The 12,873-nt window shown below is 47.5% G+C and overlaps 1 protein-coding gene across 6 annotated transcripts in view; it reads left to right on the forward strand.

Annotated features, from left to right (window-relative positions):
• SETBP1 (SET binding protein 1) overlaps nucleotides 1–12,873 on the forward strand; it is a 261,023-nt gene that overhangs the window by 16,471 nt on the left and 231,679 nt on the right. For all 6 annotated transcript variants that reach the window (XM_083818164.1, XM_083818159.1, XM_083818160.1 and 3 more), the window contains one exon: nucleotides 1,600–2,260. In XM_083818164.1, the coding sequence (XP_083674290.1) occupies nucleotides 1,769–2,260 (492 nt within the window). In that variant the 5' untranslated portion in view covers nucleotides 1,600–1,768. The remainder of the gene's footprint in view (nucleotides 1–1,599; nucleotides 2,261–12,873) is intronic.

A 12,873-nucleotide genomic window follows, 5' to 3' on the forward strand; every position in this document is an offset into this window, starting at 1 on the left:
GTCCTTTTAAATAGCTGAAAGAAGCTAGTGGCACAAGGGCATGTGATTTTTCTCAGTGAGCTGTGCTTTAAAGCAAAATAGTCCACATTTATAGTACTGTTATGATTTGGTGATAGGTAGCAAGTTCTCTATTTCTCCTTTACAGTTTATTGCTACTAAAAATGGCCTGGGAAATCCCTGGCTGTTCTCAGATCTTGCCTGCAGTTGGTCAAGGGGTGGGGTTTGGCAGCATAGCCTAGCTCATCTAGTAGGGAGCTGCTGCTGTGAGAGCAGGTCTGCGCCCCCAGCACCGACTCCTGGCAGCGCCTTCTTGTTTCCTTCTCCCTATGCCAGAAGGGATATTCTTCTGACCCACCAGGGAGCTGTTTCAGGGTAGTAAAGTAGCAGCAAATTTCTCTCTGAGATATCCTTCTGCTAACTTTTAGCCTAAAGTGGCTTGCTATGTTGGGTAGAGAGGTGGGGGATTACTTGGCAGGTTTTAGGGACAGAGTACAAAAAAAAATTCCACACCTTCAAGAATGCTCTGTGTGTAAATATATATATATATATTTTTTTTTTTCCCGGACCAAATGCTTGGTATTTGGTTTAGTCTCTTTATGCCATTGAGTGGCACATCTTTTGCCTCAGCTGAATATTCCCGGAGTCTCCTATTAACTTTTGCCAAGATTAGAAGCTGAGTGCTTTCAACCAGAAGGGTTTGATCTGTGGTGTTTCAAAGAAAGCTCACGTCTGAAAGGGTGAGAGGACAGTTCCTGCCTCAGTTGGCCCAAGCCTTTGTTACAGAGTAGTGGTACCCGAGGGTACGAGGAACTCTGGAAAATATTGACTTATTGACTTCATCTTTCCTCCATCACCCTCAGTACTTAGGTCCCTGACATGCCCTGAAAGGGACCCAGGTGGATCCTCCTACATGTGCAGCATCCCAGGGAGCATCTCAGGCTCCAGACAGCGTGTGCCTGGCCCAGCGAGTATTGAATAATTCATCCGAAGCAGAGTGCCCCGCACAACAGCCGGCAGCCGAGTGCGTCTCCCTTGCCTGTGAAGTGGGGAGATGGGGAGTTTGAAGCCCTCCTGCCTCCCTCATAGGGCAACACTGGGTTTTCTGGGCTCTGATCACTGGGTTATTGTTTAATGTGAGGCAAGTGTCTGCCTCTCTATTTTTTTTTTCTTTAAATAAATAAATAAATACAACCAAACAAAAAACAGGACAATGACAGGGAACACTTCGAAATAAGAGGAGGTTCATGGGTATGGAGAACTGGTTTCTTCCTCACTTCTTTCCCAAGACCAGAGTGGAAGGAGGTTGCATATAAACATCTTTTTTGTTGTTGTTGTTGTTTTTTTTGTTTTTTTTTTTTAATCATCCATTTTCATCAGTTTAGTGATGCACGTGGCTATAATTCCTCAGCTGGGCTGCTGTAGAGTACCAGACCTGGCCCTCAGAAATGCTGGCCAGCGTCAGTTCCCACTTTGCATCAGGGAATGCCCTTGAGATGTTGCAGGGGAAGCCCGGCCGTGCTGCGTTTCAGTCATTTCCACACTTGTATTCAGTATATACGCGCGTGCTAACTTCCTTTTTCTTCTCCTTTCCTTTGACAGTGGCAGATCTGATCTCTTCTGAGCTCTTTGCAGCCTCTGGGCGACTAGGCCGTTGAACTCAGCGGACGGTTGCCATCTGTTCCCTGGGATCCTACCTGCCTTTTCTCTCCCCGTCCCCTCCTGCGCACCCCTTCCCTCTGATAAAACTCCAGTGCACTGCAGTACTGCTATGGAGCCCAGGGAGACTTTGGGCAGCTCCCGGCAAAGGGGAGGCGAGGCGGATTTTCTGCCGGCCACTGTCACCTCTGCCAAGCCTCCGCCGGCCTCCGGCTGCACGGGGGAGACGATGCTGCCTGCGGCAAGCTCGGGGAAAGGGATCCCAGTGAGTGGAGAGCGGATGGAGCCCGAAGAGGAGGATGAGCTGGCTTCTGGGAGAGATGTGGATTCCACTTCCAACGCGGACAGCGAGAAATGGGTGGCAGGAGATGGGCTGGAGGAGCAGGAGTTTTCCATCAAGGAAGCTAACTTCACAGAGGGGAGTTTAAAACTAAAGATTCAGACCACCAAGAGAGCTAAGAAGCCCCCAAAGAACTTGGAGAACTATATTTGCCCTCCTGAGATCAAAATCACCATCAAGCAGTCTGGGGAGCAAAAGCTTTCCAGAGCTGGGAAAAATAGCAAAGCAGCGAAGGAGGAGGACAGATCGCACTCCAAAAAGAAGGTAAGTCTTTTGCTTTCCTGTATCTTCCCTTGAACCAGTGCTTTGTGTCCGAGACACAACCTTCAGGCAGTTTACAAGGTCCTGCGTGGCTACAGAGGAGGCAAAGCCACGCGGGTATCGTCCTGTGGTGCTGTGCAAGCTGCAAAGGTGATCTTGAGCTATCCTTCAGGTGCACCAGTTCAGCAGGGATCAAAAGTTCAGCCTTGCCTCTTCCCTTTTTGTGCGTAATTGAGATTTAAGGTTCATCTTTACGTGAGTGATAAATGAAGGAGCCCACTTCTACACTGCTTTGTGTCTCAGCACTAATGCTTGAGCCTTTTGGCAGTTAAAGCTTTTGACTACATCTGTAAAATACAGGTATGTGCACGGAGAACAATTGAATCCATTCCTGTATACTGAGCGAACGGCTCCATTATTCTTGATTACAGCATTGTGCTAGCAACACTATAGTTATGCTTCAGAAAATACCTCCATTATAAATCTCATTCTTCCAGATGCTTATTATTTTCTTGAAATATCCTCCTAGAGAGAATTTTTTGGTAGCTTAAGCTAGGGCAAAAAAAAAAATTGATATATTTTTCTTTTTTTTTGGTGTGTGTGATTTAGTCAAGAAGGGGAACAGGGTATAAAGAAAATATTTTTTTTTTTATGAGCTGATTTCAGGAGAACCCTTTTTGTTTTCTTGTTGGTTTAATTTTCAGTAATGTGCTCTATGCTTGGATTTTTAAAAGAAATCGAGTTCTGCAGCAGCACTGGGGGGGAGCAGGGAGATGACACCTTGTGACTACTCATGTTATTTTGGGTGTAGGAGTGCTTTTTGTCCTAGGAGTCAGACAAAGGAGCCTTGGTCATGCTGAGGCTTTATCACAATACAAATACTTCACTTGCACCTCTTAAGCAACATGAGGGCTTTGTGATGAGTTCAGACAGGAGTCCACATCTGATGAAAGATTCATGAACATCTCTAGCACCTGGACAAATGCATCTGGGATATAGGCTTGCACCAATCTATAGCTCAGGGGACCACTTGGTCTTGCTGTTCAATGTAACTTTGATCCCTCACTGTGCAGAAGGTCCCCAGTTCTGTACTTCATACCCACGATGGATGCTTGAAGGGCTACATTAAGCCTGGAGGAGGCTACTTGCCAGTGGCCCTCTCAGGACCCAGTGTCCTTCACAGACTGACCTAGACCAAAAGTCTGACAGCTCTAAATCTCTTTCTGAAACAGTAACGTTTCCCATTGAGGTGAGACAGAGCCCAGGGAGGTTAACATTACTCACTGAGGGTACTTGCCTTAGAATCTGATCTTGTGGCAGGGAGAAGCCAAGGGGAATTTTTCTTAGAACCACGGTAAATGGCATATTCCTTGCACATGAAAAGTAGCACAGTGGAGTTTTGTTCTGGTAATAAGCTGGGAATAGGTTTTCCCACCTATTGAGAAGGACAGGCTGCATTCTTAGCGCTGGGCACTGTCTTATTTCCATTTCCTTATCCTCCCTGAATACTTGCAGCAGTCTCAAGGGAACCAGCAGTTGTGTGAGACTCTGCTCAGAGACAGCAAAGGTGTCGCAAGCAATCCCTCTATGGCCAGCAAGGGAGAAAAAAGACTTGTTAACCACTGCCTACTGCAAGTGGACTGTGAAGAATATGAGTGCTTAGAAATCAGACCTTTCATTTCTGCTTATCCCTCAGATGGTTGTGGAAGGCATGTTTGTTCTTTGATGTGGCTATCCAAAAAGGTTAAATAAATAAAGCTAGCTGTAATGAAACTTGGAGGGGGAAAGAAAGCAGTGTGGTGACGTTCAGGGTGAGACTATAATTGCCGCAAGATAAGGAGTTGGAAAGAGGCGGATCACGGTCCACATGTGGTTGCATCCAGCCTGTGCTTGTGCTGTGAGGTCCGAGCTGGCTCGTGCTACATGCTCAGGCTGGGAGCGCTTGGGGCAGCGCTGGCCTAATCCGACCATTTAAAAAAAAATAGAGAAAACACAGCAGGTGGATCCTCTGAGCAGATGGGGAGAGGCCCGCCGCACCGGCGAATCGATTAGCATAACACCCAACGGCTGCCGCACAGCAGCTGCCGAGCTGGGGCCAGGCGGGCTGGAGGCGATGTGGCAGAGAGGAGTCCCCAGCAGGGATTTGGAGGACCATGGGGCTGTGATCTTGAGGGGTGTGATGCCTGGAGACCTGCACCCGGCATCCCTGGGGTGGTGAACATCCTGCATCCCTGCAGCCAGGCAGGATTTTGCACGCAGGTGGCTCTTAGCACTTGGGTTATAAGATCAGTATCTCACATCAAGGGGTGGTGAAAGGCACTGGACAGGAGGCAAGCTGGAAATCAGTCGGAGAAGGGCTCAAATTAGAGTAGTGTGACTGCTCTAATGGCTGCTGCATGTGTCTCGTGGCAGCTACAGAGATTTTGTGTGAAGATAGAGTTCAGAGGAAGCAGCAAGTTGCAACTCGAAATGTCCATCTGTGGGCTTTCCTGAGAGGAGCGTGCAGGTAGCTTCTGCAGACACTTGCAGAAATGCTGAAAGCTGCGGTAGTGGTTACAACGTGATTGTCACATTTAAATGATTCTGGTGGTTTTGATCTTGCAGTCACGTGTGCTCCTCCAGAGTTAGGCTGTTTGCCTGTTGCTTTAATCAACACAAACTCAAGAAAAAAATTAACTACTTGAAGCAGCAGGGAACAATGCACTTAAACTGGTGGGGCAGATATGCAGCTGGCATCACTCCACTGGATTTTTGCCAGGAGATATATATATACTTATAACATATTTCCCTCGTACATGGGCACAGTGTCATTACTTGAGTTTTATCTCCTTGCTTATGGACGCAGGGCATATATATGAGTCCCACAAACCTGTGTGTAAGGGTGCAGCTTGGGTTACACTCAGTTCTCCAACGACCATGCTTGTGTCTTGGGGATGGGTTGTCCTATAGTGAATCTATCCTCTGCAAGGAGGAGCAAACTCTACTAGGACTTGAAAAATCACTTAAGTTTGTTGCATAATAATTTCAGTCACATCTCCAGTGGTCCCCAGTGCTTTGAAACACCTCTTCAGCATTCTTGCAGGAGTTTCAATACACACAGCGCAGAGGGCAAGTAATGAAAACATGGAAGCAATTTAAGTAACAGCATGTGGGTACACAAAGGACTGGTAATGCCAGCAATGTAAAAAGGGGCTGTGAACTGGGGATATAGTATTTATTCAGTGGCCACTTAGGGAGGAAGAAGATATGCCTCTTCCTAAGCTTTGCACTGTTCTGCTAATTAGACAGTAGGGGCCAGAGCCTGATTTCTAAAGCTGTGATCTGGGGTGCGGTGGTGATTAGAAGGGGGCTCTGCAGAGCTGCGATGCTCATGTGCTGGGGACTGTTTTTTTTTTTCCCCCCTTTGATTCCACCAGCTGCTACAGTATATTAAAAGACGTAAACATACATTAAATACTTTCCTCATGTTTCTTTTCCGTGTGAGCAATTGCCCTGGGGATGTTACGCGATGGTGAGCGGGAGGGGAGGCGCTTGAGGAGAGCATGGGGCTGGGTGTGGTTGCCCTGGCCCCGAGCGGGACGGGAGAGCTCCAGCACTGGGAGCCTCTGCACCACAGCTTCAAGGCTTGGCCACAACCCAAGAACTCTTGGGTTTTAAGTCACAGCCTCGTCAAGTTTCACATCAGTTTCCCCCTCTTGAAGATAAGAGCAAAGGTAGCTTCCTACCCCTCTTCCAGGGCTGCTCAGTGGCTTGGGCTGTCCCTGGGGCTGCTTGTACAGCGGTCTCAAATTGTGGAGGTGTTTGCAAGTGTTTGCTCTGATTTCTGTTCTGTGCCTGGGAATGGAGTGGGCTAAACCATGGCCACTTCTAGACTGGCAAGGGCTCTGTTTCATTCTGGTAAGGGGGAAGCCAGGAGCCCAAACGGTAACCTGCCCGCCTGCTGCGAGCCCTGCAGGCACTGCTCTTGGTGCTGCTTTCTTCCCACCTGCAGCAGGGTTGCTCGATCCCAGTGCCCTTGGCATCCCTAGAAGTGCCTTTCCTTTGGGTAAGGGCAAACCTGCTGTCAGTTTGGAATGGCACTGAAAGCGTGGCACCAAATGCGAAGAAGCAATCCATCAGCATTCCCCGCTTGTCATGTAGTGTTTAACAAGACCCAGATGAGTAGTGGTTCCCTGGTTTTGTTTTTATTTCCTTCTCTCCCTCCCCTGCTTTCCTTCATTTGCTACTCTGTCTAGTTTTCTGTGTCTGCAAACACCTAATTTCCCACCCTCCTACCCCACTCCCTTCTTTAAACATAACCTGATAAAGTTTCTTTGGAGCTTCCATCATATGTGCAATGTCCTGCTACAGGGGATGTTAACTCATTTATTTATTATTGAACTTTTTTTTTTTTTTTGGAGAGCTTGGGATGGGTGAATGCATTTCGTTGCTGAGAAATAAGTGGCAGCAAGTCAGTTGGAAGTAAAGTTTCCTTGCGGGCAGTCAGAGGAAGCTCTGTCCTTGGATTTTCCTGCAGTACTCCCTGCAGGTATACGCCATTTCTCCCCAGGAAGCAGTTCTAGCACCTTTTCCCTTGAAATTCTATTTATCTTATTCCTTTCCTCTGATTAGTCTCCCACAGGCAACTTTCTCCTCCACTTCCACCTCCTTGAGGACTCTCATTTGTGTGTTTTTTTTTCCCCCTTTGGACCCCTCCTTCTTCCACGCGATCTCGACCACTTCCACCCCCGCTTCCTTCCCCTTCTTTACATCGCTGACTGCACATTGCACTTTCCCTCCAGGTTCTTGTGTGCATCCGCATCTCTTGCTGGATTACCCCTGCACTGTATTCCTCTCCCCAGTGACTTGTGTATATGATCATCCAATTGCTTGAAGTGCACTATTATTTCCCCTTTGCTAAGGGCATCCCTGCATGAGTCAGCTCTTCCTATTGCAAACCAAACGTGGCTTGGGGAGTTGGTGTAAGTACTTGCTCCCTGCACTGCAAAAGGCTTAGCAAGGAGGATAAGGCACTTGTGCATCTGCTTGAAGTCCTAGGCTTTGATTTCATGGCTTTTTTTTTTCTCTTTGTTTTCCAAAGGATGGAGCCCCTGTAGCCTCGTCATGTTTCAGTGCTGGGTTGGTTCCCACCCTTGCTTAGGGAAGCCTTGAGGCTGCTCTAAATGATGCTGGTGGCAGGTCCCTGAGGTGTACAGCAGCAGTGGAAGGTGAGGAGTAGGGGTATGGATCTCAGCCTCTGCCCTGGTCACGGGTTAGTAGGAGAGCCCCAGAAATGCCAGCACAGTGGGGAAGTCTTCTGTGAGTTGTGTTTAGGGGAACCTGGCTTTTGAGCAGGGGAGAGACCACTTCATAGCTGCTCTAATAGGCATGAGGCACCTGGTGCTTTTAGTCTTTCTGTACAAGCATTGGGGTGCAGAGTTACACAAACTCATCTCTTTGATCCCAGGTTTCTTTAGGCCAGCTTCTTTCTCCCACATTGTTGAAGGCACAAGTGAAGCAGCTGTGATTTGGTGCCCTCCCACCACAACCACCCTGGGCTCCCTCTCCAAAGGAGAACAGGAATGAATTTCTTCACAAAAACTTCAGAGCTTTGGAGGCCTCTTTTACTGTGAGCTGAAAACCACTCAGGTTCATCTCAGTCCTTGAAGATTCCTGAGATGCCTGGACTAGAAACTGAGTCTTCTTGGGCCTCCGTGTAGTAAACTGGGGGAGGCAGGTCCCACATGAAGATGATTCAGCCCTCACTGTGAAGTGTAGGGAGCGCTGGATCCCAGCTCTCAACAGTCCTTCTCCAAAGCCTGTTGAAACAGTGTCCGCCTCACATCATGTCATTCATATCTTGTGACAGGAATAAAGCAGAGTTTTTCTTCCAACTTGGTGTTCTGCCTGAGCCAGCCGATCCCCATTCTTCACTGTCTGTCTGCTCCCAAAGAATTGTGACTTTTTTTTCTGCATTTAGCCAAGTATTTCTTTAAGAAGCATGCATCTGGCAGCAAAGGGGTGGGTTGGGGAAATGTGAACGGCTTTTACTGCCTAATGCAGAGTGCCAAATGAGGAAGAGTTGCTGTATTTGATTAGCTGCCACATGACCAGGGCTTGTGGAGGCTGTCTGTGTCAAGGACCGGTTTTGTTTTGTAGCAGTCCCTCCCACGGTCGAGTTTCGCTGGCCCTCTGTGACATTTCCTTGTTCCCTCATGCTACGCCTCTCTCGTCAAACCGTGACAAAAATGTCCCCTCTGATGGTTTGGGATTGAGGAGATGCTGCAGGGCTTTAGAGGGAACGAACAAGAACCAAAAAGGGCAGCTGGGGGTCTGGCTGGAGGTCCCGTGCTCCCCCCTGCTGAACTGCAGGGCTGGATGGGTGCTGCTCCCAGCAGCCTCATAAAGGTCTGGCCAAGTCAGTGCACGCTGGCTGTGTTTTGAAAGCACCAGGGCCTCCAGGCTAAAAGAGATGTGCTGGAGACGTGACATACTGGTGCATGCATCCAGAGCTGTAAGTCTCTGTGCTGCTTGTGTCTTCATTTGCAGAGGTTTGGGGATGCACAGGAGTGTCAGGCCTTCATGCATTCATTCATGTTCCTCCAGCATCTCCTTTTGCATGCAGTGCTCCCCCTCCTCTCCTTCCAGGCATGCCTGACCACAAATACCTTCTGATTTACCTCCAGCTTTTTTCATCTTTACTCTCTTTTTCACAAAGATGCACATCCAGCTATTCACCCTCAGGTCAGGTCTAATCTTTCACATGCTTCATTCCCAGCTGGGCTCCTTACTGACCATGTTCCCCTGCATGGTCAGTGGGACTGCATGATGGACTCATCTTGAGTTTATTTGAATGTAAAGAGGGGCTTCACTTGATGTTCTCAGCTTATTTGTTTTTTCCTCTCCTCTGAGCACTGAATTTTGTGAAAGCTGGTTTCTAACCATGTTCCTTTTCTGTGGCTTCTATGGTGTCTAATGATGAGTGAACTTATTGGCCCTTCCCTCTTCGGGAGCCCCTCAGAAGTCCTTTTCTTCTGTCCCGATAATTTGAACAAAATTTTTGAAATACTGCATCTTAAAGATTTTTGCCAAATTTGATTAAAATTGTTTAAAATACCATAAAAACCTTGAGGAAAGGGTCATGTAGTCAGGCAAGGAGTCTGTGTCCATTTGCATACACAAAAACAGTGTGATCACATTGTCCTTGTTTTCTTAGGAAACCAGTCTAAAAATATCCTGTGTAAACACACATTGTTTTGTTTTTTAACTCTGAGACTTTTCCAGCTCTTGAGACTTAAAATGATTCCATTTGATATGTGACCCCGGAGGACAAGTCCAGTTAGCTGTATTTTCATAAGAGCATTATTTTCCATTTCTTGCCATGACCTCTAATGTGAATTAGACCATTGGCACTTGGCTCCTTCATCTCAGGACACGAAGTGCTATTTGTACATCGTGATTATATTTGGACTCTGGGATCAGGCAGTTGCCGTCAGGAGAGGTATTCTCAAGGTCTGTGTGTGCACCAGTAGCAGGATATTGCTTCTGAGCAAGCCTCTTGATCTGGGAAAAGTTCTGCTGTTTTGGGGTAGTATCACCCAAAACCACCCCCCAGAGCTATGGGCTCGCAGAAAGGGCCAGCAGAAGGGCCAGGGTGTCTTACTACAGAAATGAGGTTGCCTATTTAAGATGTGGCCTGGACTGTGGCTTTGTGGAAGCCAGAGTTGCTGAAGATGAGGATGTGGTCATTCAAGATGAACAGTCAATTGCAGCTGCATTCGCAGAGCTAAGTGTATCTCTGCCAGCCTCGTTTCATCGTGTTCCTTTTGCGAATCAAAGTCTACTATGGAGGGCCATGTACGAAGGCAGCAGAAGAGACTGTCCTCCTTCAAGAAGCCCACAAACTCCATGGAAATTAAAGCAGGAGAAATGAAAACCTCTTGTCTCTTAGTACAGTATGTGAAAGAGACTAATAAGATTAATGACTCAGTCAAGGAATCTGTCACAGGCTGGGGTAACATTCAGCCCTTCTTCATTGTACTGTGGTTGCTTAACCATAACACAACTGAACCTCCCAGATGGTGGCCTGATCTTAGCGTGCTGGCTTCTGGGAGCCAGTCGTCATCTTGTCACTGACATGGGGAATTTGTTTCAAAATTATTAACTCTCTGCACCTTTGGTAGCTTAATGATAAAAAATTATCCCAAAGAAGAGTTAGGGTTTGGTGTGGTAAGAGTCAACAAGTCCTCCAGTAAATATTCCTTACTTATCTTCTCATCAGTTTCTCATGGCTCGCTGTCTTACCTGGGTGGCAAGGTTTGTAGAGAGAGATGGTATCTTTTATTGACATCGGTGTTACGACAACTCCACCACTATAAACCTGGGTGGCTCATTGAGGAATTTCAGCACTTCACAGCCTTGTAGCTTCATGTGAGCCGCTCTTGATCCACACACTGAAAGATGAGAATCAGCCCCAAGGGGGTTTGCGGGTAATTTTCCCTTGCCCAATGCTCCTGGGAGGAATGCGGTGGCACAAGCAGCCACGCCAGAGGCCACAGCCAGCTCTCCTTGATGGCTGCTTGGCTCCGTTTGACAAGGAGAGGGCCAAGCAGTGGATGCTTGGATGTGTCACCAGCGATCACGCTCTTGCTTCACTGTGGGGGCAACGCTGGTCGTTCCCAACCACGTGCTTCTGTAACACTCTTGGCAAACGCTTCCAAGGAGGATACATGAGAAATGGTTTCCTCATACTTTTGACGAAGAGTCAACACTAATTCCTAACCTTACTCGTTGCTCGTTGTTGTTGTTAGCCTTCGTTGCATCCCAGAATACACTAAGATATTGTCCTGGCTTATGTAGCTTCACTTGCTGTATTTTCAGGTGGGTAATTTGCTAAAAACTCACTCTTAAGGCTAATAAAAATATACTGAGGCAGATATCTTCCCACTGGGGAGCAGCAGCACTATCAGGTGCTTGATCAGCTGTCATTTCTGCCTCTCCTACCAAAATCTTTTCATCTGTAGGGAGAATCCCTAAATCAGTATCCTGTGTGGGGTGTACTAGCAGGGAGCTTGAAGGCACTTGTTTTGCCTCATCTTCCAAGGTAACTGGTGCTACTGAATTGATGATGTGCTTTACTACTTATAGCCCATGTATGTGCAGGTTAGATGGGGATAATTAACGTCGTGCCTGTTTGCTGACGCTGCTTTCCCCAGTGCTCAGCTGACTCTTTCCAAAGACAGCCTCTTACTTTCCCTGGAATACTTCTCTTCAATAATTCATGTAATCGTTAGGACGAATTCCCTCCAGCATTTTCTCTCTCTTGTCTTAATTCCATTGCATTATTTGTAATTACATTCCTGATTTGAAGGGTGTGGGGGAGCCCATTTCCTTCTGTGACTACAGCAAAGCAATCACCAGAAGAAGACCGTGATGGGAGGGATTGATCTGTCCTTAAGTCACTGACTCGGGGCATGGGCAGGAGCTGCTATTAGTCACTCAGGGACAGCAATTGCCAACGTGCTTCATGGGAATTTGGGAGGTGTGGGGCAGCTCCATGGGAGGGCAACACGTCCTTTGCTGCTCCCTGTGCTTCAGTTGGCAGACGTGGCACTTGACAAAGTCGTGCTTCATCCTTGGAGGCAACACAAGGCTTGGGTGCTTAGGTGAGGAGCCCTTGGTTCTGTTTGGGTCACCATTGAAATAATGGGAATTTAGCTGTTGATGTCACCTAAAAGGCAGAGGAGGTTTCAAAGAAACAGGAGGCTAGCTTATGATGGACAGCCAAGTCCTCAGCCCGAGTGCAAGAGAGTGACTTACCCTTGGCTTTTTGCATCTGCAGGTGTTCCTGTTGCTGATGTGTACCTAAGATTTTTCACAGGTTTTGAGTTGTGAATCTCTTTGCAGCAAAACAAGGAAGTAGCACAGATGCTAATTCCTGTCTGAATAAGTCTTTTGCTATTATATTGTGAATTTGGCAACTGAACGTCACTTCCACCTGCTAAAACTTCAGTGTGTGGGCCATGGCCATCATGAAGTGCTGAAAAGGTGGGTTGGAAATCTGAAAACACCCTGTTATTTTTCTGTCTGTCTAGCCTGACTTCAGCTAATGAAACTCTGCATGAGCCTGTGGGGTATGGCAGCTGTGTGCTGGAGATACAAGTCGACTCAGTCCATCTTGGCCACATGGTTTAATAGGCCTCCGTGAAATCCCTGGGTCAGAGGCCATCCACCATGCCCATCTTTGTCACATCGCGGTGATGTGTATCCTGGCAGATTTTTCTTTTTGTTCCCTCCCCGGCATGGAAAGAACCATCTGCCGGGTTGGCTTTCAGAAGAATTTTGAAAAATACCAATTTGCCTTTGTTCCAAGGGGAGGGGAGGGTAGCAGGACAGAAGGGGGAAGAAGAGCCTGACCTAAAACCAAGCCACTGTTTGCAGGGGTTTTAGAATAGCCCGTATTGTGTTTCCTACTCCCCAAGGAAGGGTTGTCCTCTTTCTTCTTTTCTCTTTGATTCGATTCCCTGCCACTCTGCAAGCGAGTCAGAAGCTGCAGCTGCTGCTGTCAGCTGGGAAGGGAGTCCCCTTGTTTAAAACCTATGTGTTAATCCTTGGTTAGAAAAAGCAGAAGTGCTTTA

The sequence above is a fragment of the Anser anser genome (assembly GCF_964211835.1).
Source record: "Anser anser genome assembly, chromosome: Z".
Lineage (NCBI taxonomy): Eukaryota > Metazoa > Chordata > Aves > Anseriformes > Anatidae > Anser > Anser anser.